This window comes from Beta vulgaris, chromosome 9, assembly GCF_026745355.1.
Source record: "Beta vulgaris subsp. vulgaris cultivar EL10 chromosome 9, EL10.2, whole genome shotgun sequence".
Taxonomy (NCBI): Eukaryota; Viridiplantae; Streptophyta; class Magnoliopsida; order Caryophyllales; family Amaranthaceae; genus Beta; species Beta vulgaris.
This window is the reverse complement of record NC_079210.1, coordinates 44,677,217-44,701,293: the sequence shown is the minus strand read 5'-3', so window position 1 is coordinate 44,701,293 and position 24,077 is coordinate 44,677,217. Positions and strand designations below refer to the sequence as shown.

Genomic DNA, 24,077 nt, shown 5'->3' with positions numbered 1-24,077 from the left:
TCTCCTATGATGTATGGTAATCCAAATGCATCACTTTACACAAACAAGATCATAGGTTTGCCTTATACCCCTGAATTCTTGACCACAATGGTCAAGTTAAATGAGCCTAGAAAACCTCCTGATCAAATATCTTCAAGTAGCAGTTCAAGCAATGATGATGATGATGACGATCATAATCAACCAAGAGATGAAGAAATGCAAAATGCATCCTCAGATCATGGTTCTTACTCGGGACGGATTCAACAATGGTCATAGTCCGCATTCCGGCCCGTCGAAGAGACCAAGGGATGAAGGTACTCAAGGAAAGAATTTCGAAAAAGGTGGACCCAGTAACCAATATGAGTATGGGCATAATCCGAATAGCCCGAAAATCCGGTCCGCAGGGAGCAAGAAAAGCAAGGGTAAGAATGTATTTTCAGTCTCTAAGCATCCCTTCAAGAAAGCGAAAAATACGAAATCCTGGAAGAGGATGACAGCTGTGGGAGCCAGCATTGCATCATCAGGTTCAGCGTGTCAGGCGGCGGAAAAGGCAATCCACTCAGATCTCTTATACCATTCCACCCGGTTACACAACCTAAAATCTTCTTTTACCCATTTGCATATACCTGAGCATTTTCCCGAAAAAATATCTCACCCGGATCCTACCTTACCACTAAAAAGTCCTTCAATAAATACCCATCCCCTTTCTCTTTCCTCAAATGTACCTTTAACTAATCAGTTATCCCCACGTGATACATCAATAGAGAATATGGAATCAAATAACTCCTCTCCCCACTCATCCAACTCATCCACTCAACCTCCAAATTTACCAATGTCTCCCCCTAACCAACAGCTTTATGAAAGTATCCCTCCTTTTTTGGCATCTCCTGTCCCTTTTGAAGGGCAATTTGAAAATTTCCATCAGCAGGAAGATTCGGTTTTTATCATAAATGATGATATGCGTGTTTCATGGGAATATTTATTTGGCTCTAGCAGTATGTCGTCGTACTTCAATCCGGATGATGCTATAGCAATGGGGGGCCCACCATTTAACTCCTTTCCTTTAAATGATCAGCTAGACTGGTCTGAATTTCACAATTTGTTTCCAGAGGATATTACTACCCACTCTCCTCAGACTCCTCTCCAAATCCCAGGTTCACACTCATCCCTGCAAACTGGTTCATCAAGCTCATATCATTCAGTATTCCCAGGGGTCCCAGCTACTGAATTTGCTGAGTTGAGGATTTTTCCGACCTGGTCGCAAGTCACAAATACTATGGCTCAGAACATTTATGAGGAGTCATCACTGGGTAAGCGCAAGTTTGGGGATCTACAGGATGAAGTGTGTGCGGTCGAAGGGAAAACAGAGGATATGGAGGAGGCTTTGAAAAGGGCTCACGAAGAGAAAATGAAGAAATTAAAGGTTCATGATTCATCTGAAGGATCAGAGAAAATCAAAGAGGCAGGCCCTACATTTTTGTCTTCGCCGCACTTAATGCCGAAGACCACACGAACCAGTGAAAGTCTATTGGAATCGAGCCCATCAGAAGGTAAGTTTATCAAAGCTAAGCTTCCTTTTCAATTTGAAGAAGCAAGGGAAGCCTCCTTATGTGAAGGTGGTCAAAAGAAAGTTACGGGCAAACCTCCAAGGCCCAAACATGTGATTGTCCAAGCTTTAGTTTGTGAGAAAAAGAGGAAATTCGAGGAGTTCGAACCATTGCTGGATGAATTTATTAATGAAGTCACACTTGATCTGCATAAATGGATTTCAGAAAAAAGGCAGAAAATTCTCAGAAAATTTAAGAAATTTAAATACAGGGCTTTTTTTGGGGATGAAGGCTTGGAGACTGGGCCGAAACAGTCTCCAGAGGCACCATGAAAGTTCTTGCATGGAATTGTAGAGGTCTTAGATCAGCGGACTCCCCTACGATTCCGTTTTTGGGATGGTTAGTCCGCAAATGTCTACCTCAAATCCTTTTCCTATCGGAGACTAAATCGGATAGTAGTATAATTAACAAACTAGCTATGTACTTAGGCTTTCCTAATGTAGCCACCGTAGATAGTATAAATAATGCGGGTGGCCTAGCTTTATTTTGGAGTAATGATGTAAATTTAGATTTAAAAGTTAGCTCTACTAACTATTTTGCTTGTAACATCAACGATCTTGTTGATGAGGATGTATATATATGGAATCTTATTTTGTTGTATGGATCGCCTTACTTAGACAATAGAGGGGAGGTTTGGGAGAGGATAGCTGAATATATAAGTCGAAATCCTCTCGATAGTGTTATCATGGGAGACTTCAATCAAATAGAGTTCCTCAATCAAAAGATGGGAGGTTCGGTGTACATCCCAGGCAAGGAGAATTTTTCGAAATGGAGGGATCGACTTGGACTTTCTGAAATTAATTTTCAAGGACAAAACTTCACCTGGTGCAATAATCGCTCGGAACCAGAACGGGTTTATGAAAGATTGGATAGGGCTTATGCTACAGAAGATTGGCTGCATAGTTACTCAGAAGTAAGGATATTAAATATGCCGATTCTTATCTCGGATCACAGCCCAATTCTTCTCATTTCCTCACCAATTTATTCAAAAAAGAAGTCGCCAATTAAGATGGAATCCTGGTGTTTAGATTTCAAGGAAGTAGAGATTCTAATTTCTAATCACTGGAAAGTTTCATATAGTGGATCCCCGATGTACGAGGTAGCTCAGAAATGTAGAAGCGTTAGATTCAAGCTATTTCAATGGTGCAAAAACTACAAATCTGAGAACAATATTAATTGGGAGGAATTTCTGTCTAAGTGCGGTGAGATTCAAGCTAATTTGTCTATCAGTGGTGGAGGAAGATTGGATGAAGAAATCAAAGATGAGAGCATTCGTAAATTGGAAGTTCAATTAAAATTCTGGCAACAGAGAGTAAAGAGCAAATGGAAGGCATGGGAGGACACCAATTCCAAATGGTTCTTTCGAAAAGCAAAACGACGAAAGCAAAAAAATGAGATCTTGGTAATCAAAAAATTCAGCAGGAAAATGGGTTTCATCAAAGCAGGACATCCAGGGGGAATTTCTTGGTTACTTTGCAAATATTTTTCAAGGATCACAACACACTCAGGATTACTGGGAAGAATTGGACGGGATTAGGCATCTGATTCCACAAATCGATCTCATGCAAAGGGAAGATCTGATCAAGCCAGTTACAAGAGAAGAAGTTAGGAACGTAGTGTTCCAAATGGGAAGCTTGAAAGCCCCGGGGCCGGATGGTATTCCAGCCATCTTTTACCAGAAACACTGGTCAATTGTCGGAGAGGACATATGGAGAGCGGTATCCCATTTTTTTACCACTGGATTTATTCTTCAGGAATGGAATCAGACGAATATCTGTTTAATTCCTAAGGTTGAACGCCCGGAGCAAGCGTGTCAATTCAGACCCATTAGCCTGTGCAACGTAATATACAAAATTATTTCGAAGATCATCGCAAACCGGCTAAAGCCAATACTAAAGAGCATAGTGACCCCGTTCCAGAACGCGTTCGTTCCAGGAAGATTAATTTCAGACAACTGCCTCATTGCCCATGAAGTGGTCAACCTCATCAAGTAACGGAAAAAGGGTACGCATTTCTTAGCCGCTCTCAAGATTGACATGTTTAAAGCATATGATAAAGTGGATTGGGACTTCCTATTTTGGTTATTGACGCAAATGGGATTCCCGCCATTTTATCGACAATGGATTATGCAATGTGTCACCACTGTCTCATATTCTATCCTTGTGAATGGTGAGCCTCTCAAACCATCGTGTTGGCGGTACCTCTTCCTCTACCTGTTTATTTGATAATGGATGTTTGTCTAGATTGTTGATAGATGGAGTAAGCACTGGTTCATTTCAAGGAATCAAGCTTTCTCGATCTAGCCCGGTTTTGTCTCACCTTTTTTTCGCAGACGATTCTCTAATTTTCTTCAAAGCCACCCCCGAAGCTTGTGCAGGTGTAAAAGATATTCTTGCTCGATTTAGCAGATTGTCGGGAGAAGTAATCAATTACAACAAGTCCCATATCATGTTTAGCCCAAACACACCCTTCAGGTTTAAGAGATACATGAGAAGTATTGTCGGCACTCCCTCTGAAGAGTCTTTAGGAAAATACTTAGGATGTAACGTTGAAGTGGATGGTAGAAGTTCTAGGAAATTTCAACCACTGATAGAGAAAGTAGAGAGGAAGGTATCCAGCTGGCAACATCTAACTTTGTCACATGCGGGAAGAGTCATATACATTAATAGCATCCTCTCCATGCTAAGTCTGAACATTCTAAGTGTGTTCCTCATTCCTAAATCCACGGCCGATAAGATAAATGCAATCTTTGCTAGATTCCTCTGGGCCAATCCCAACTCTCCATCGCCAATATTCTGGAAGAGCAGGAAAATCATCGAAATGCCGAAAGGAGGAGGAGGGTTAGGGATAAGGAATGTCCACCTTTTCAATAAAGCACTTCTAATGAAACAGGCAGTTAGAATCCATAATTCACGTCAGTCTCTGATCTCACAGGTACTGTTAGCCAAATATAAAGCATCTCCAGTAGATATTGTTTTACGGAACAGGAAAATGGGCAGAGTATCGTGGGGAATGAGAGGACTATGTAGGGCGGTTCAGGATTGTCGCGCGGGTTTCACAAGTCAGATTGGTAATGGATCAAATACAAGCATCGAAGGTGATAAATGGATTAGGGAAGGTCTAGTCAAAGTGAAACCGGGGGTTAATCTAGCTCACATGGGAATTAGACAGGTGAAGGATCTTATGAACACACAACAAAACACATGGAATTCTTCGCTAATCTGGAAATGTTTCAACTCTGATACTGCCATGAAGATATTAGCTACTCATATACCGGCAGAAGAACTGAATGACATATTTGTTTGGACCGAATCGAAATCGGGTGTACCTAGGGTCAATGATATTTATGCTTTCTACCTGATCAACAAAGGAGAATTGAATATCACGAAGGAAAACAGACAATTCTGGAACAAATTTTGGGCCTCCGATCTCATACCTAAATGGAAGTTCTTCACATGGAGACTACTGAATATGGCTTTGGCTACTAGCTCTAATCTCCGGAAAAGAAATATTCCGATACAAGAGATGTGCTCTCTATGTAAGCAAGATAAAGAGAATGAGAACCACTTATTCAGAGATTGTAATATAACAAGGCATGTATGGGCAAGCTCGCTCTTGGGAATTAGAATATGCCCCATGACTGTCATTTCCATCGAAGATTGGATCAAGAACTTTCTCAAGCTATTCTGGAAGGAGGATGGAGTCAAGTCAACACGGGCATTAGAGTTCATAGCAACCCTATGGGCCATATGGATTCATAGGAATAATGTCATTTTCAGGAGTGAAGAGGTGAATCCAGCCGCAATTATGAACTTAAGAATAGCTCTACTCAAGGAGGTTAGAGAAAGTAGCAAATTCCGGGATAGAAACAACCCACTCTCCCACATCGACAACTCACGTTTGGATGGATGTCACGTCTCTCAGCTTGGTTCTTCTTCTGACGAATGTATAGTTAAGGTTGATGGAGCATGGAAGAGACATAAGCAAAAGAATCCACGAGCGGGAATTGGATGGTCAGCCCTCTTAGACAACTCAAAAATATTTGAAGGGAATGATGTGGTAATATCTTTGTCTCCCCTGCAAACGGAAGCTCACGCAGTTCTACGAGGATTGCGGGAAGCATTCGCTCATGGAGTTAACCGAGTTCATATTTTCTCAGATAACAAAGTTCTTGTTCAAGCCCTTCAAAAACGTCAATACCCCTTTGAAGTTGCATCTATCGCACATGATATACAGGCTTTGCGTAGTAAATTTTTGTCTTGTAAGATTCATCATGCAGGTAGAGATGTAGTGGCCCCTGCTCATGCATTAGCTACAGCAGCCAGGTTAGGTAATCTCATATAATATGGATATGTTTGTACTTATTGTCAAAAAAAAAAAAATACAAAGACTAGTCATATCACTCATATCATACCTTGTTTCATCCAAATAATAGAGGATAAAGTTCTAAAACAATCTTAATCTTAGCCCAAACAATAATAATTAAGCTTTTGACAAATAAGATGATTAGTCGAGCACGTCTTGACTCATTTAATCTCTTTGATAATTTCTCATTGAACCTGTCCCAATAAAAAGTGCGCAAATATACCATTCCAAGTGGCACAGTTCATCATAGCTGTTCAAAATCAAAATCAAAATCAAAATCAAAATCAAAATCCTCAGAATATTACAAATTTGGTAGCACCAACATAATTACAAAAAGCAACCACTAATCAGTCTTAATTTTAGTCGATGTCAGTTACCATTTTTTGGATTTATCAAGGGCCAAATCTGCTCTAAATTTGCGGCCATCAGTCATCAAGTCGTCTTCTTCCTCATTAATACAAAACAAAGGAGAAAAAAGAAAGTAGAAAAACGTCGAAATTTCTTGCAATTTTGAATCTTTTTCAGTTCTGAATAAAGAAGAGAAATTTGGGGGAACAAAAAAAAAGTGGAAGTTTTGATTTTTTTTTTTTTTTTTGATTGATCAGTTTTTGAAATATAATTCTTTTTTGGGTATTTATTATTATTATTTGGGGATCAATAATTTGGTGGGAAGTATTGAATTTTGTGAAGTTGGATTAATTAGTTGGTAATGGCGGAAGATAATGTAAGGGGATTGGTATTAGCAGTGAGTTCAAGTGTGTTTATTGGAACAAGTTTCATCTTAAAGAAGAAGGGTCTTCGTTGTGCTGCTGCTAATGGCACTCGTGCAGGTTCGTTTAAGTTTTGATTGAAAGAAAAAAAAAAATTAAAAATTGGTTGTTACCCATGTCTTATTTTGAGTTGTATGATTATGTGAATTTCATTTTTGATGAATAAAGTAGTTTCAAAATTATGACCTTTTTTTATGCTGTTGATGATGTTTAACTTTAAATGAAGATGTGAAGTGAGCTGCTAAGTGGTAAGGATAATCTTGTGCTTACTTAGCAATTGTTGGTAGTCTCAGATAGATTAAATTGTCATATGATCCAATGTGTGGTGTGCTCTTGTTGGTATGACATAAAGTAACACTTTGGTTGTGTAGTGGTGTATGCTTCCTGAATTAGGATTACCCTTCTTTTGTTCATTGCATACTCATCTCTGGGTTGAGCTGCATAGATTTGTAGTGTTGGTATGTTTACTGAGCTAGTATCTGTTATTTTGATTTGTAATTTATATTGTTGGGTATTTAACTTTGGCTATAAGTCTTTTACTCTATGTGGGTTCCCTCTATCTAGTAGTGTTTAAGATGATTTTGGCGGATTGTCGATTAACTTGATTCACAAGGATTCAAAAAGGGTTAATGAATCAGTCTGTGTTGCTATTGATATGGATTGATAGACTGTAACCTGCTTATATGAGAAATATGAGGTCACCTCCGGTTTTCAGGGTAACTATCAAGTATGTCTTTGTTAGTTAGGGTCTAGGGAAGGTTTGGGAGGGGATTCTTCACCTTTCAATTACTTCTTTCACTTATTATGTTGCTTAAATGAATTGGCGGACCATGATTGCTGCTTCCTGTGATCAATCATGTGCTCTAATTGCTAATTGTTGCCTTTTAGAAGATTAGTAGTGTTGGTGGTTTTGCAGCAACATGTATTCACCATTATTGGTGCATGCAGTCTTGTTCTACCCAATTGTACCTCTATCAGTAGAATCTAATAGTGAGTGCCTTTGAGGAATATTTTATCAAAAGTGCACGAGTAATGAAAGACCCAGTACATGTTTCTGCAGTGTATGTTACAAGCTCTAGACTTAGGATGTAATGTGGGCTGGCTTTGAAACTACTTTGCTCTTTGTCCTGTATTCCATCTGATGGCCAGGGATTGATTGCTAAACTGGTATTTCATAGGCATTAAAAAGATTATTGGAGTCATTTGACACTTAAGTAAGATATATTCTGTCAGGTTAGGTGTTGCTTTCTTTCTATGCAATAAGTCTAAGCTTGTCTAAAAGTTTCTTGGAACAAGCTTGATTGTAGGTAATTATGTGTGGACATGATAATTGTTCTTTTCGTCATATCTTTATGGAGCCCAACCCCTCGTGAGAATTATCTAAGTGAGAAAAAAATTCCCTTCTCCCTATTAAGGCTTACCAAGTTGGAAAATGGGAGTTCCTCCAGGTTAATTTTGTATCAGCATGAAGTAATCTAGAATTCTTATCTGGTTTTATTGTAGGTCTGCTAGATGTCATTTCTCAAAATGGTTGTTAAACCCACAATAGATATGAACTAATTCACCCATAGTCAGGTATGTTTTGACAAATGAATAAATGTTTGCCTTTTCTTTTCTGCTATCTGACTAATAATTGAAGGCCCATGAACGTCGGCATTTTTTCATTGTCGTGGTAAAGATATTTCAGTCTATAGTGCACAAAAATTGCCCTTGGTCCTCTGCGCATGATACAGTACCCTAGTGAATTACTTTGTTTTGGTTATATGAGATTTTATTTCATTAATTTCCTTAAATAATACTGGCATCAGACTTTTACCATGACTATACTCCCATCAGCCTACTTTTCTTGTATTTGAAATCATTTTGGTGTTGAAATGTAGGAAATGGAGGCTACACTTATTTGCTTGAGCCACTTTGGTGGGCAGGAATGACTTTGAGTGAGTGAAACTGCGAGCTGTTTCCCTGTCCCCTTTTTTTTTTCTTGAAATTCTTGTGTAGCTATACTCATCATTTACATTTAAATCTTTCTCGGTGAAATTCTCAAATAAAGTGTGTATTGGAGAGGCTGCAAACTTTGTGGCGTATGCTTATGCACCTGCTGTTTTGGTAACGCCACTTGGAGCATTAAGTATCATAATCAGGTAAAATGGATTTGATGTCTTGAAACATTGTTGATGAGAGCTTCTGCTTGGCTGATACTGTTTGCCTCATTCATTCAGTGCAGTTTTGGCACACTTCATGCTTAAGGAAAGATTGTCAAAGCTGGGTATCCTCGGATGTGTGTCTTGTATAGTGGGGTCGGTGATGATTGTTCTTCATGCACCACAAGAGAAAACACCAACTTCTGTTCAACAAATCTGGGATCTGGCCATTCAGCCAGGTTAGTTGCATTGACATCTTACTATCTTAGGAAATCCAGGCCTATGCAGACCTATTATCATCACGCTATATGATTTTTCATGTTGCTTCCGTGACCAGATTTCTTGATTTATGTGGCTGCTTCGTTGTCCATAGTGGCCGTTTTGATTTTGCACTTGGAGCCACGCTATGGTCTGTCAAACATACTGGTTTACTTAGGAATATGTTCTTTGATGGGTTCACTGACGGTAATAAAGTTCGGCTGATACTTCGAACTTCATGACTTGTCTATCATGTTTTCTTCCCCACAATTTTTGCTATGGGTTATAATGGCCAGTTTTCTACAGGTTGTGAGCATTAAGGCTATTGGAATTGCTATTAAGCTTACTCTGGAGGGGACAAACCAACTTATCTATGCAGAGACTTGGTTTTTCATGACTGTGGGAGCTATCTGTGTCATTACACAGCTAAATTACCTGAACAAGGTCTGCATATTCTTCTATTGTATGTTTTTCAATCCTTGTTTCTTTCTCTTTCCCTCCTTTTCTATGTTTTTGATGAGGGGGGTTTCTGCTTTAGTGTGTATTTTGGTTCCTTTTTTCTTAGCAATGTTGGTGATGTTTATCTTGGTAAGAAAGTTATTGTGTATGGAGAGGATATGGTTTATTCAATTTACTGCATCACATCTTTAGCTTTTCCTTGAGTTTCTCTATTTTCTAAACGAACTTTTCAGTGGAGATATATATTTTGATTTACACCATTATGTATCATCAAGGTAATATTGTTCTAATGAAAATGGTTTCTGTCCTCTATTCCTGGCTACCGTTTTCTGTTTGAAGGATATTTACATATGACCAATACCATGACAAATAGTTGAGGTATCAAACGCATTTAAGGATCAGAACGCATTTCTTGGAATAGCAGTTGTCTTAGCAGAAACCTATTCTTATAATTGTCGGTTGTGATTCATCAACTCATTTACTCATCTGGCCTGTTTCAACGCTGTTGCTTTTTTCTCCCTTGGACGATGGGGCCCCAGTTTTGAACGTCCTCTTTGCTACTACTTGAGTGCTGAGATGTTAATACGCATGGTTATTGATGGTTTCTTGAGCTATCTGTAGATGGCTGGTTCATAAGAGATTGATATAAGAGTATGAATATCATTAAGTTGCAAAAAGTTGGGGTGAAGTGGGTTCTCAAAATTGGAATTTTACAAGCGCTTGTGTCTAGGGTACAAGGAAAAGCTTTAGTTGCTACTAAATTATGGTAGGGTTATCAAGTCCTTGCTTTTCTTTTTACCTTTTTATTCCAATTTGGGTGCAAATCATCCTATACAATCTGTTATGTAGTTGGACAATTTATATCAATCAGTTAGGTTGGTATATTGGAATAGTTTTACAGTGCATGTGATTTTTGAGCTTGAGTAGCTAGCACTTGCATTTAATTCTGTCTCGCTGTCTACCAGTCAAGTCACTAGGGTTCATAAAATGATACAGACTTGCTATTGTGTTTCTATAAAGTTCAAACTATTTGGGACAAAGAGCTTTTGTAGAATAGGCAAATAGTGTTTACGAGTTACGATCGTTAAGCTCAGGAGGTGGTGAATGATGCTTGGTAAAATAGGCACAAGGATGTTGTTTATGGGTTTAAACTTTAAACTTGGTACATGGAAAGGCCAAGTGCAGAACTGGTTCAGATTTTTGGATATAAATTTTTAATAGTGAAATTGTTGGGAAATTTAATGGTGGATTCAGGGCAGCCTTTTCCCAGCTTGTTTTGCACGCTTTCTTCCTTTCCCGTTCATTCCCTGGTAGATGTTTTGTTGTTAATTTCTAGGGAAATGGAAAGCGGAAGCATTGAGTGAATTTTGGGAGGGGGATGAAGGTGCTCGTCTCAAATTTGCATTTGACATGCACAAGATTCTATAGCACACCTTTCATGTCGTCCCAAATTTGCATTTGATATGGACAAGATTATATAGCACACCTTTTGTGATAAGCCCATAAATCTATCCGGTATTCCATGGATTTGTAGATCCCTCTAGCATTCATAAGTATTTCCTCCTTAAGTGGAGTTTTATACTTGTAAGATTACAATATACCTCTTTAACTTTTTTGGGTTTGCTTCTGGTGGGCAGCTGTAGGAGTAGTCTTGTTGCTCAAGAATTGTTTAACATATAGAACACAGAAGGGGTAGGGGGAAGAAGGTTAGGTTGGTGGGAAAGAGCCTAATTTCTGGAATACACCTATGTTTGGTCATGCTCATCTAGTATCCATTTGTACAATGTTTTTGCTTGAGATTATTGTTGGTGTGTCAGAGAAGCTCGAGATTCTTGTAGAGATCTATTTTGGATAAAGATAAAGGGGGGAAGGAAAGGGTTCATTTCTGGAGTTGTCAGCTTGCATGGAGGTCCAGACAAGTTTCATTTTCTTGCATTTGAGGATACTTGTATTAAGCTGGTGTGGATCCCGTTGCCGACAAGGACCAGAGAGGTTAAGATGTATTGCAACGTGACCCCGGACCAGTCAGAATTAGTTTAGAAACTACTCTAAATTGTCTGCTAATTGGTCCTGTATTCCTTGAATTTAATTTCTTCTTCTATCTGAAGAGCTTAAAAGAGACGTAAGTTTTTATTACTAATTACAAATGGTACAATTCAGTCCACCATTGTCAACTTTGAGCTCTATTTTCTCTGATGTGTTCCTTGCAGGCACTTGATACCTTTAATGCAGCAATTGTATCTCCAATATATTACGTGATGTTTACAACCCTGACTATTGCTGCAAGTGCAATAATGTTCAAGGTAAGGTTGTTTGGCTAATCATCGAGCTGCTCTTTCTGATTTGTCAGGATTGTTCCATGTAGGAAGAACTATTGCTGTATGTATTTGTCGTTTCAGGATTGGTCAGGTCAAGATGCAAGCAGCATAGCTTCTGAAATATGTGGCTTTATTACAGTTCTTACTGGAACAATCATATTGCATGCCACAAGAGAGCACGAACAAGCTAACACTTCAGGTAGGTTCTTTTTGTTCTCATTTTTTGTGTATACTTCCTGTCATTATATTATCTAACGTAAAGTCAACTGGGGAATCGCATTTCTTTTGCATTACCTGAACAAGATTTATCTGAGGTGAAATTGGTCTCAGTTTTGATTGGGATCTGTCTTGACATGCAATTCTTGATCTTTTCTATATTTTGCTGACCTAAACTCAGCATAGTCTTAAAACATTTCTTTTCAAGATGAAATCTCTCAATTTGAAGGAAGTTTGAGGATTTGTTTCCATGCTATCTATGATCATTCTCATAATTCATAAAGGCCGTGTGTTCATGATTCTATAAGTATCCATGTCGAATCTTGTACACCATCATGTATTATCAACACTTCATTTTGGGCCAAAAAACTCAATTTTCATGAACGAGTCCAACACTTTAACGAAGTACCACTGTTTGATACGAGGTCTTGAGTCATAATAGAAGTGTTGTATTACCAGTGTTTCTATCTTCTGCTCATTCAAATTTTTGATCATGACAGCGGATTTGCGGGTAAATGCAGGACCTGCAAATCGGTACACCAGTAAGGAAAGTCATAAATATGGTGATGACGAGCATCTCATCACGTTGCACAACACAGACTATTTTGACTGACAAGATTAGAGATATATGAAGACAGTTAGTTTTCTTTCAATCAGGGAAAACAACAATCAGTGAGTCCAGCTAAAATTCAAGACTTGACTGCTATTGAATTTGTATCGTGCTGGAAGTAAGTGCACTCCTGCACTTAAGTGAGCATATGGCAGAAGCATTCAAGTGAGAGCTCGAATTACTCGATCTTCATGGATCACATACCAATTGATAGCTTGATCACATATCTTCGGCTTCCCCGTAGTCTTCATATGCACATAGTCCATTGTTTTACTGGAAATTGGAGTTGTGAGGTTATTCTGTGATTATGAGTTGATCTATTCCTTCTTATAAAAGTTCCATTTGTGATTTCCTGATGTTTGTATCTTTTTAGCAATTTGTTAACTGTCACCACATATTGCTGAATTGGTACTTTTAATGGATATTATTTGCCACAAAGAATCTCTTGTTTATCAATGTAAACTATAATGCATCATAAAATTTGTGGTGTGCTGTCATGATTGTCAACAGAAGTATCAAGTTAAAAGTATCAACTGTATCCAGCTTGCAAATTTGAGGGGAAGAAAAAAGCTGGATTTTTAAAAATGTAGATTTGGAAGATACAAGTAGAACGTGCAAGTCTCCAAATTCTGGGAAGAATCCAGGTTGGACCACTTGTTCTAGGCCAGTACAAAATGATCCTCATAAATCATAATGTTTGAAAATTACTTCTTGAGAAGCAGGAAAAGGAGGTGAAAATGTGCCGTTTGACAAAAATTTCGTATCATTAACTTGCCTTTTACACTGTTTCAGAGCAGGATTTTGGCCATTAACATCATTAATTATGTTTCATTAATTGCATATTAGGAGGAAACTTCAAAGAACAAGAAGAGATGATACTCTGAAAATTGAAAACTCATAATTATGGGAAGTATATATAAAAAAAATGGACCATCAAAGATATATAAGATCCTAATTAATTCTCTGATTTCTCTTCATTTGTTTGTAAAATTGTATAGTAACTGGCATAAGATGATTTCTTAACTTAAAGTAGGATATTCATAACCAAGTGTAACTGTGTAAGAGTATCTGTATTAAATGTAGGATAAATTGGACTAAAATCGCTTTTTAAGACATATATTTTTCAAAAAAATAATAATTATATGTTCAATGTCTCTATAGACTCAACATACACTTAGGAGTGTTCTTTCTTTTCTTTTCTTTTTTAAAAAAGAAAAGAAACAACTGGGGTGGATCTCATGAACTGGGTCACCCTAAAGCATCCTTGTAGATGATTACAGTAAAAGGGAAATCAGGAACATCAAAACAATAAGTAATGTTAGTCATCATGTGACCGAGATAAGCCAGCCAAAACGCAGACATTAGCCTCCCGAAAAGAATGACAAATGTGGACATCCTCAAGCTACTTCAGTTCTTCACCTGCATCTAAAATAAGAGCGTTAATAGTCCAATGAATCTTCCAAATATTTCTAATCGAGTTGACAACAATCAGATTGTCACCTTCAACAATAAAATTTCTAATTTATACCTTCTCTTAAACCCCTCGCTTCAGCAACAAGAATAAAATTTGACAAATCTAAAGCACCAACACCACATAACAAAACTTTTCCTTTCGAGTCACGAATGACAAACCCAAATGAGGCTTGACCATTTGAAAGTTTAGAATCATCAAAATTAACTTTATAATAGTTGGAAGGAGGAGGGCACTAACTAACCTGATACTGAATCTTAGACTTGCTAGAAGATACACCACTCTTTTGAGTAGAATGTAGAGAGAACTTAGCATCAATTTCATCCACTTTGGCTCCATGAATCCTAGTCTTATGCACATAAGCTCTAATCATTGCACTAACTTTAACTAGAGAGCAACTTTCATGACGAAAATTCACCCCATTACAATTATACCAAATGAACCACCAAGTTATAGCAAAAAACCTCAATTTGAGAAATCGAGAAACAAGATTTTAGATTTAACAAATGATCTACAAAGGGCAAGTGATTCACAATAACAGGAGGAGCACTCCAATCATATGCCTATTAAGATTCTCAAACACATCTGTAACAAAAGGACAACTAGTAAAGAGATGAGAGGAATCTTGAGAGTGATAATTACAAAATACACACTTCGTAGGAAGAAAAACATGACCTAATTCCAACCTTTTCTTTGTAGGAAGACCATTCTGACAAATTTTCAAATAGACAATTTAATAATTGGGGGCACTTTCAATTTCCAAATCCATTGAAAAACTGTAGGCTCAGACAACTACGAGTTTAGACTTTGATTAAGAACAACATTACTTAACTGGATAATTTCCATCAAGGGAGAGACCCCAAAACCTTTTGTCAGGAATTTGATTACTAGGAATAAATAAATTAGTCACTACATTAGATGTATCTAGAGGGACAAAAGAGATTTATCCCATTGACAGTCCTGATTATTGATGAAGAAACTAACTTTGATACTTTCAGATCCACTAACAACAGGACATATATCCGCAATGGGATAGTTAAAAACCCAATTATCAAACCAAAAGGAAATGTTCTCACCATCTCTCCAACATTCCATTTTCACACCTTCTTAAAAGAACTTTTTAACTCCATTAGCTTTCTCCATTGCTAGGAAACATTAGCTTTGACTTTATAAGAAAATAAACCCTCATCCTTTAAACATTTTCCTTGACAAAATTAACCCATAAATTTTCAGGAGAATAAAAAATCTTCCAATGAAGCTTGAACTAAGGGCAATATTGTTAGTCTTACCTTTCATAAGTTCGAAACCTCTAATTTTTTTAGGTTTACACAGATCTTGTCCCACCAGATCAAATTCGGAGATTTGCCATCTGAGACTTTATTCCAAAAGAATTTCTATAATATTCATCAAGGGAAGAAATAATTGTCGGGGGCAAAGAAAAACTTTGCATTTGATAATTGGGTTTCGTTGCTAGAGTAGATTGAAGAAGAAGAGTCCTACCTGTTTGAGGTAAAGAATTAGCTTTTTATTTGGTCGACTGAGAAAGGATGTTCTTTCTTGTTTATATGAGCCAATTTTTCTACAACATAAATAAAGAAAGGATGCTTGATCTAGTAATGGTAGGATAGTCACAACTTTGAAACCTGTCACTAGGGTTCTTGAATGATTAGCAGATTAGTTAAGATTACCCTTAATCCTTATGGCCTTATCATTTCTCTCGTTCATGGGCCTAGCTTGCAAAGCTGCAGCAAGTTTATTATGTGAGATTTCTATCAAGTAGGATAATCTTCTTACTATCATAACTTTTTATAATAGAGATAATCATGTAATATATGTCACTTACAAAACTAAAGAGTTTCACTAAAAGATAAAAGTTTTTTACTGAAGAATTACTACATCCGTTTTCTATTATTTATAACGATTAGACATTTTTCTTCTTTATATTATGTCAAATCGTTGCATATAATAATAAAAAATGAAGGTGGTAATAAAATATAAAAGGAAGTGCTTTTCTTTGATGAAAATCTATACATGATCATTTTAGGTGATCAAGTCTTTGATGTTATCTTACAATTGAGATGTACGTAGTTTAGAGACATAAGACGAAAATGCACAACTCTATGGTTGAGTGAAGTTTTTGACGGTGAGTCTAATCCTTGATAGTTGACTTAAGAATACACACTTGTTGGCGATAATTAGCGAAGTTAGGCAATTTAGCTGTGTTGGTGGTCGTGGATGTCGGCTGTGGTGGTGCAATGTTCAATGGTAATTGACTGAAGAATGAGGGAAGTATAAGTAGGGGTGTTCATAAAAACGAAATTAAAATACCGTATCGAAATATCGAAAAATTGGTTAAAATAGGTGGTAACTTTGACGATAAAAAAAATATTTTAACGATACGGAACCTGAATCGATAAAATTAACGGTTAAACGGTACAATTGCGGTTATGATTTTTGAGTAAACGGATAATCGAAATATCCTTTTCTCTATATAATTATTGTGAAATATTTTCAAACAATTATATTAATTCTAATATTTGTCATAAGTTACAATAATTAGAGAAAGTATGTGATTATTTGAAAATTCGAGTACTAATGTAAACACTACAATTAGGAAATGTAGTGAATTCTTAGTGTTAGTTATGTTTTTCAATAGATTTATTATCTACTTTTGGATATATTTTATATTATATAAAATATATGCACAAAAAAATTAAAAATATATATGTACATTAAGTAAAACATAATAGTATAATTTAAATAACGGTTAAATGGTTAACCGGAAAACCATGTTGAAAGACCAGTTAACCGCTTATGCGGTAACCGGTCTAAACGGTTACAGTTATAGTTTGCAAACAGAGCAAACTGAAACTTTCAGTTAGCGAATTGAAATGTTGTTTCGGGCGGTTAACCATCCATGAACACCCCTAGTTTAACCTTAATTCTAATTGAATCGTTAATTCCAATTGCATTAGGTTATTTTAATACGTTAGCATAGTCAATATCTTCTTTTATATGTTACTTTAATATAAAATTTAAAATATATTATAAATCGATCTTATTTTAAAGTACTTTTTAAACACTTTCGAATGATGCAAAAAAAATGCAATTTTACGAACTATTTATTAAAAGTTATGATCAAATTATTATATTTAAGTTTTTCATTGTGAACTCAACTCTTCATTTGTATTTTAATCAATTTAGAACTCTATTTATATTAAAAAAGAAAAGAAAAATAACATGTACCTCTTAAAGCCGAGGGTTGTATATTGATAAATAATTTATATTATAATTATAATTTATTATATAAATTTTTTAAAAGGAATCAGAATATCATTTGTAATCACAATCCAATGCTTATAAGTCGTTTTTTCTCACTTCTCTTACGTGTTTGATAAATTATCAAGTTAATCACCCGAACCAACAACTAAAAGGTCGTTTGGTTCACCTCAAATTCCACTGGAATTTGGATTTTCTACGAAGTACAAAATTGGGTAGTTGTTTGGTACGCTAGAAAATAGAGAATTCATGAGAAATAGAATTTCCAAGGAAATGGAAATTCCTATGAAGTGTAGGAAATTAATCACCAATCCCCCTTAGCCCTTGGTGATTAAAAATTGTTGTGTCAATTACAAATTTTTATGCTCAACCAAACACCCAAAGCCACTCTTTAGGAAATAAACAAAAAAATTTACTTTCCATAAAATAACACTTTAGAAGAGAATTAAATTTCAACGATAACAAGTCCTAAAAATGAGTAGTCGATTACTTCTTTTCAAACTAGAATGTTTTGCAGCGATGCGTGCTTGAATTTTTTTTCGAAATAGAAATTCGATTTTTTTTGGCATAAGAGTCAAAATTTGAACATTAGACATACGGAGTATAATTGTTTTAGTTGCAAAATTTAATTGGTTTAGTTTCTGTCACTAAAATCTCTCACCATTCTTTTTTTTTTTTACTTTTCAAAGTTAAATTCTATGAACAAAATAGAAATTTTATTAAATTTATTTATGATTTCTAATATTATAATTTTTTTAGTTGATTTTTGAATCAAGTACAGTACTTCATAAATTGTAAAGAAAGTGAACACTTCGATTTCAAATCAATTTTTTCAGAGGTTGTAGTTTGTGAGTGATTGTTATAATTATATTTTTGGTATTTTTGTTTGAAGCCCCCTTTGATTTGTAAGTGAATTTGTAATTTAGAATGGGAAGGGGGTATCATAGTCTCTTCATTCAGGGACACCATAGCTCCCCCTTTCTCTTATATAATAGAGATATGTTGTACTTTAATTCTTGAATGATATTTTACATAAACCCTTTTACCTTGATAACTAATCGCTATCATATAATAGAAAAAGATATGTCCATATATATGTAAAAGTTTTATTATATATAGGAAACACTATAAAAAAAGTAAATAATTTTTTCCTTGTCTAACTTCTAAATTCTGATTTCACTACTAACACACCTCTATTTTTTTATCATGCCTCACCATTAATTGTGAATGGTTCTTGAGAATAGTGATTTGTAAATTGTAAGTAAATTTTTGTAAATGTTTTTGTATGTATTGACGTTCTAGATTATTAGTTTTAATTTGTATGATAATTTTAAGTTTTAAAAGAGTTTCCTGATTATTTGAGTGATTTGCGTGATTTTTATAACGTAATTTTCTCAATTGTATGAGTGATTTGTAAAGATTCTTCTTTTAAGTGATTTGTGAATTGTGAGTGAGTGTTATAAATTGATTTTTGGTAGTTTTATTTGAGTGTCAATTTTGATGTTGACATCCCTTTTGTAATTTAGAAAGAGAAGGAGGGCAAAATAGGTATTTCAAAAGAGGACACCACACCTCCTCCCTTGGCTTATATAATAGAGATATGTTAAAATGTAATACTTCATCCGTTTCTAAATAAGTGGAACACTTCTTGTTTTCACGTTTGTCAATGCATTATTTTAACCATTAATATCTTCAATTATCAATAAGTAAAAATTATAAAAAGTTGATATTAAAAAAATTCACATTCAGACGAATCTAACAAGATCGCACATGACTATGTTTTTCCTAAAATGTAAATCACCAAAGCTAATTAAAATTTAAACTATGAATAGTAAACACTATGCAAATGTTGCACTTATTTAGAAACGGAGGAAATGTTTCATTTAATAATCCAAACTTTTGAGATAGTGACAAGTTGTCAACTTAATAAAAGCTCCACAATTCCTTTTGATAAAAAATAGTTTTGTTCTTACTTAGTTCGGAATGTTTGGATTAAATTCATACTTATACAAACCTAAATCGGAATTATATTCCTAATAACCTTAGATAAAAAATAAATCAAACCTCTCTATATAAACCCAATCAACCCACTAATAAAAACATTAATCAACTCAATATCAGGAAACAATCACAAAAAAAATCCCCTTCGTTTTCTTGCCTTTGAATCTTACCTTTTTTTTTTAATAGAAAAAAGTATAATTTCCCTTATTAGCTGCCAACTCACGCAACTATTCTCTCTTTTTTACCCTTCCAAAACTTCATCCTCTTCCTTCACTTCTTCTATCTCCCCACCACATACACTCCAGAAGAGAGAAAACAACAATCTTGAAGAGAGAGAAAATCATGGCGGCAACTGTTTCATCGGTTTGGGCCAAGCCAGGAGCTTGGGCCTTAGATTCAGAAGAACACGAAGATGAACTCAACCAGCCCATCATGGCCCAAACCCAAAAACCCGAACCACCAGCTTCCGATTTCCCTTCTTTAGCCGCCGCATCAGTAGCCAAGCCGAAGAAAAAGAACAAGGCTCAAACTCTTTCTTTAGCCGAGTTCACAACTTACGGCTCAACTCCTAAGCCGGCTTCATCTTCAGTCCCAAAACGGCTAACTCAAGATGAGCTTCTGATGCTTCCGACTGGGCCACGTGAAAGAACCGCTGAGGAGCTTGAGCGTCCTCGGCTCGGCGGCGGCTTCAGAAATTACGGCGGCGGAATGGGTGATAATTCTAGGGTTAGGGTTTCTGATAGAAATTCTAATAGAGAAAGTTTTATGGGCTCTTCACGGGCCGATGATGTTGATGATTGGTCTAAAGAGAAGAAGTTTAGTTCTTTCGGTGGTGGGCCGTCGTCTGATAGGAGAGAGAAAGTTGGGTTTTTCAATTCTAGTAGGGCTGATGAGGTTGATAATTGGGCTTCTAATAAGAGCTTTGTTGCTGCTCCAGTAAGAGAGAGAAGAATGGGCTTTGAATCTTATTCTAATGGGTCAGGCCCGGATTCGGATACCTGGTCCAGGAAGAGAGATGATAGAAGTGGTAATGGTGGTGGTGTTGAGGGTGATACATGGGGAAAGAGAGAGAGTAATGGGAATGGAAGTGGAAGTGGAAGGCCGAGGTTGAATTTGCAGCCTAGGACTTTACCTGTTGTGAGTGGTAATAATGGAGGGGAGAGTAATGCTGCTGATGGGAAGTCGAAAGGGGCGAATCCATTCGGCGAGGCGAGGCCTACAGAGACAAGGATTTTGCCTGTTGTGAGTGGTAATGATGGAGGGCAGAGTAGCCCTATTGAAGCTAAGCCGAGAGGGGCGAATCCGTTTGGGGAGGCGAGGCCTAGGGAGGAGGTGTTGGCGGAGAAAGGGAAGGATTGGAAGGAAATTGATGAGAAATTGGAGGCTGTTAAGATTAAGGAGGTGGGTAGTGGTGAGAAGGGTGAAGGTTTAGGGTGGAGAAGGGGTTTTGGGACTGGGGAGGAGAAGACTGTTAAGACTTGGAGGAAGCCGGAATCGACTGATGCTGTATCTTCTCCATCTGGCTCTAGGTTTGATTGTGTTTTCTTTGAGTTGTCATTGGATTTATGTTTATTGTTTTCATATTTCTTGGTTGTGTTGTTATTGTTTTTGTGATTGTGTTCATGGAAGATTGCATCATTTAGTAGTAGACTTGCAATTTAAGTTGAATTATAATATTTGCAATTTGCATTTGATATGATCATTAGGGAGATTTGAGATAAGTTGCTGCAATGGAGATTAATTTGACATTCCAGAAGCTGATTAGTTACTGATTCAATATAGTTGTAGTTGAATCAACAATAATGCAATAGTTCTAATCTGAATGGGATGGGGTTGGCTGGTTTCTTGTTGTGACAGAGAGTAAATTATCTGCTGTTTTGGTGATTGAAAATACTGGAAGATGTTACAATTTCTGTGTCAGGGTAATACAATTACAAAGTATAGGATTAATTATCGATGGAATCGTTTGTTGAATTTGAGAGTGAACTTTATAATTGTCTCATTGGTTTCAGTGGTTTTTGTTTGGCGAGGCTTATGAAGGCACCAATGTTTTTGGGGGATTGGTTTTTGTCTAGGCTTCTAATTTTTGGTCACCTTAATTATGATGAATGCTTGAGTTTGATGTGAGTGTTGAGAATTTTATTTTGGGTTCCAAGAGTTGCAAAGAAAACTCATAATTTGAAGATTGAGAGACACATCTAACTTTAATACTGTCAAAGTTATCTGATGGAAATTGATATGCAGGAAATTATTAATATTTGTATTTCTGGTCAATACTAAATTGTATTGTATTGTGCAATATGACTACTTAAGCTGGTTGTATGAGTCTGTCCATTGTTGGTCCTCATAATTGAGATAAGTGAATTCACATATTATATCATTTCATTGTGAGATCTAGAACTACTTTCCTATTTTCCCCTTTTTATCTATGTTTTTTGTTGGAAGGTTTCGGGGGAGGGGATTGTGGTTACCATAGCCACTCCGACAACGTAAAGGAGCAAAGAAAGTTTGAAGGCCACTTGATAGATTTGTGCAATGCTCTGTTTTTTCCTTTTTTTTTGTTTGAAAGAGGTGGTGGTTTTAGTAAATAAGATTAGGGAAATCCAATGTTCCTTTTGTGGACTGTCGGTATGTTTAAGATCCTATCTTTGAAATCCTGTGGTGGTTTTTGTTTGTTGGCACTTGGCTGAACCTGATCCCACAAATTTTAAGAGCTGGTTAATTCTTCCTAGTTGGTAATCGCGCTTTCATCATCTAAATAATTAGTGTTGGTGTTGGTCTTCATTAGCCCAAACTGCTTCAAACTTAGTTTCCCAAAGATTGTATGCAATTGTTCTGGACTTTATCATATGAATCTTTTCCTATACGGACTTGTATATCGGTGCATAAAACTTAAGCTGTTTCTCTTATGACTAGTATAATTGCTCATGTTTTTCTTCGTGTGTTTTATATAGTGCGGATACAACAGAAAATAGCGCCAACACAACTGAGAGTATTGCTGAGAGCGCTGAGAAAGTTTCAGAAGAGAATTGAAGGTGACAACAATGGAATCGCAAAGTGGGAAGATGATTTGTGTTCTATTGAGATTAAAATTTTGATAGCTGTCTGATTTTAGCTAGGTACATTTTAGGGCCTTAAACTGATAGGCCATAATAGTGGTGTCTTTTTTTTGGTAGCTTATTGAACTTCAAGTGTTCATGTTTGTTTAAACTTACAATTTAACTACAGTTTTGTTGCTTTTGCTTGGAAGTATATGTGGCTGCCCAGAAAATTATTTTTTTGTGTAATAGTGAGCTATTGTTATAAAAGGAAGCCAATAAACAGGCTAAGGTGGTTGTTGCTGTGTCAACGTTTATTACTTAATCTCTAAGTATTATTCTGGTTGATTTGTGGTGGTTTTTCTTGGTTCCTGTGGCTGGTCAACCTTTTAGTATAGATTGTCATTACCATGTAGATTGTCATATAATTTGTCACTCTTCTAACAAAATCTCATAATTAATTGTCGCTTGCACAATAGGAAGAGGTGTAAATATTTGTGCAATCATTAGTTAACGAGTTAAAAGAAACTTTCGCAATCTATGGATCTCATTGTTAAATTTCTTCTCTTTCTTTTCCGGCCTCCTTTTGAGAACTCGTGATAAGATGAATTTCTCTTTGGGTTGTCTTCATAGAAGATTACTCGCCCAAAGATCCAACAAGTTCCAACCCTCCCCCTCCCCCTCCCCCCAACAATATTGATGTTCGATATTATGCTATGCATTAATCATTTTAAAGTCGTTGGCTACCATTGACAATCTCTAGCTTTTCGTTTTAAAATTCTGAAAATCAATACTTATGATACAATGAAGTGGTCTCATTTAAACTAATCATGCTTATTTAAATTTGACATTAGATCCTTTCAAAGTAAAAAACAAATTTGACATTAGAAAATTTGAAATTACAATTTTTTTTTTTTTTTGGGGGGGGGGGTTATATAGAGTATCTATGTGTGTGTATTTTCTACTTTGTACCTGTAATGCTCTTTTTCTACGTTTATGTATTTTCTATATCGTACCTCTAATGCTCTTTTTCTTTCATGTTGTATATTGTACTGATCCGTTGAGTCAATGTAAAGTCTATCATTTATTTCTCATTTCCAACTCGTTAGACTTACATTAGAAGTGAGTGAAATTATCCGGCTTCAAAAAGATTGGACAAAATGGAGAAGTATGATAAAGTCTTTGTGGGATAATTACCATCATAATGTAAGTATAAAGAATTGAAAATAAGAAAACGAACGGAAAACGTAACGCTGACTCAATAAAAGTATACCACAAAGAACACATAAAAAGTTCAAGAGTATAACTTTGAAGAAAAGACAATTAGGGGTATAAGATAGAAAATGCTAAAACACCGGGTCATAGGAGTTCCTTATAAAAAAGTCGCCATTTCTTTATTATATCTTATTCCATCCCTAAGAGCTAGAATGAATCAAAGTATGAACTCGGAACTAAGCGATTGGCAGCTACTTCTTCTATTGAAGAATGTAAAACTAGGAATCAAAGCATGAACTCGATAACTATAAAGATTGATAATTTTGATAGCCGGCCATAGGCCCATAACT

At 36.2% G+C, this 24,077-nt stretch overlaps 3 protein-coding genes across 8 annotated transcripts; all 3 read left to right on the top strand.

The window, feature by feature from the left end:
- Positions 1-3,752: 3,752 nt before the first annotated feature.
- LOC104907635 (uncharacterized) lies at positions 3,753-5,930 on the top strand. Its single transcript, XM_048637178.2, has one exon. It carries the CDS (start codon positions 3,753-3,755, stop codon positions 5,928-5,930), a length of 2,178 nt encoding a protein of 725 aa, XP_048493135.2.
- A 134-nt stretch (positions 5,931-6,064) lies between these two features.
- Positions 6,065-13,079, top strand: LOC104903968 (probable magnesium transporter NIPA6). Of its 6 annotated transcripts, XM_010692121.4 has the most exons (10): positions 6,082-6,781; positions 8,225-8,296; positions 8,602-8,658; positions 8,772-8,862; positions 8,941-9,101; positions 9,200-9,327; positions 9,427-9,564; positions 11,790-11,882; positions 11,979-12,096; positions 12,614-13,079. In XM_010692121.4, exons 3-10 carry the CDS (start codon positions 8,649-8,651, stop codon positions 12,724-12,726), a joined length of 852 nt encoding a protein of 283 aa, XP_010690423.2. In that variant the 5' UTR covers positions 6,082-6,781; positions 8,225-8,296; positions 8,602-8,648; the 3' UTR covers positions 12,727-13,079. The 6 variants fall into 6 exon arrangements, 4 of the variants coding, with proteins under 4 accessions (XP_010690422.2, XP_010690421.2, XP_010690423.2 ...); XM_010692120.4 differs by lacking the exon at positions 8,225-8,296 and having other exon boundaries at positions 6,070-6,781; positions 12,635-13,079; XM_010692119.4 differs by lacking the exon at positions 8,225-8,296 and having other exon boundaries at positions 6,078-6,781.
- Positions 13,080-19,601: 6,522 nt separating this feature from the next.
- On the top strand, positions 19,602-22,860 carry LOC104903967 (hypothetical protein). The gene is made up of 2 exons (XM_010692118.3): positions 19,602-21,003; positions 22,429-22,860. The coding sequence occupies exons 1-2, from the start codon at positions 19,817-19,819 to the stop codon at positions 22,505-22,507; spliced, it is 1,266 nt and encodes a 421-aa protein (XP_010690420.2). The 5' UTR covers positions 19,602-19,816; the 3' UTR covers positions 22,508-22,860.
- Positions 22,861-24,077: the final 1,217 nt, after the last annotated feature.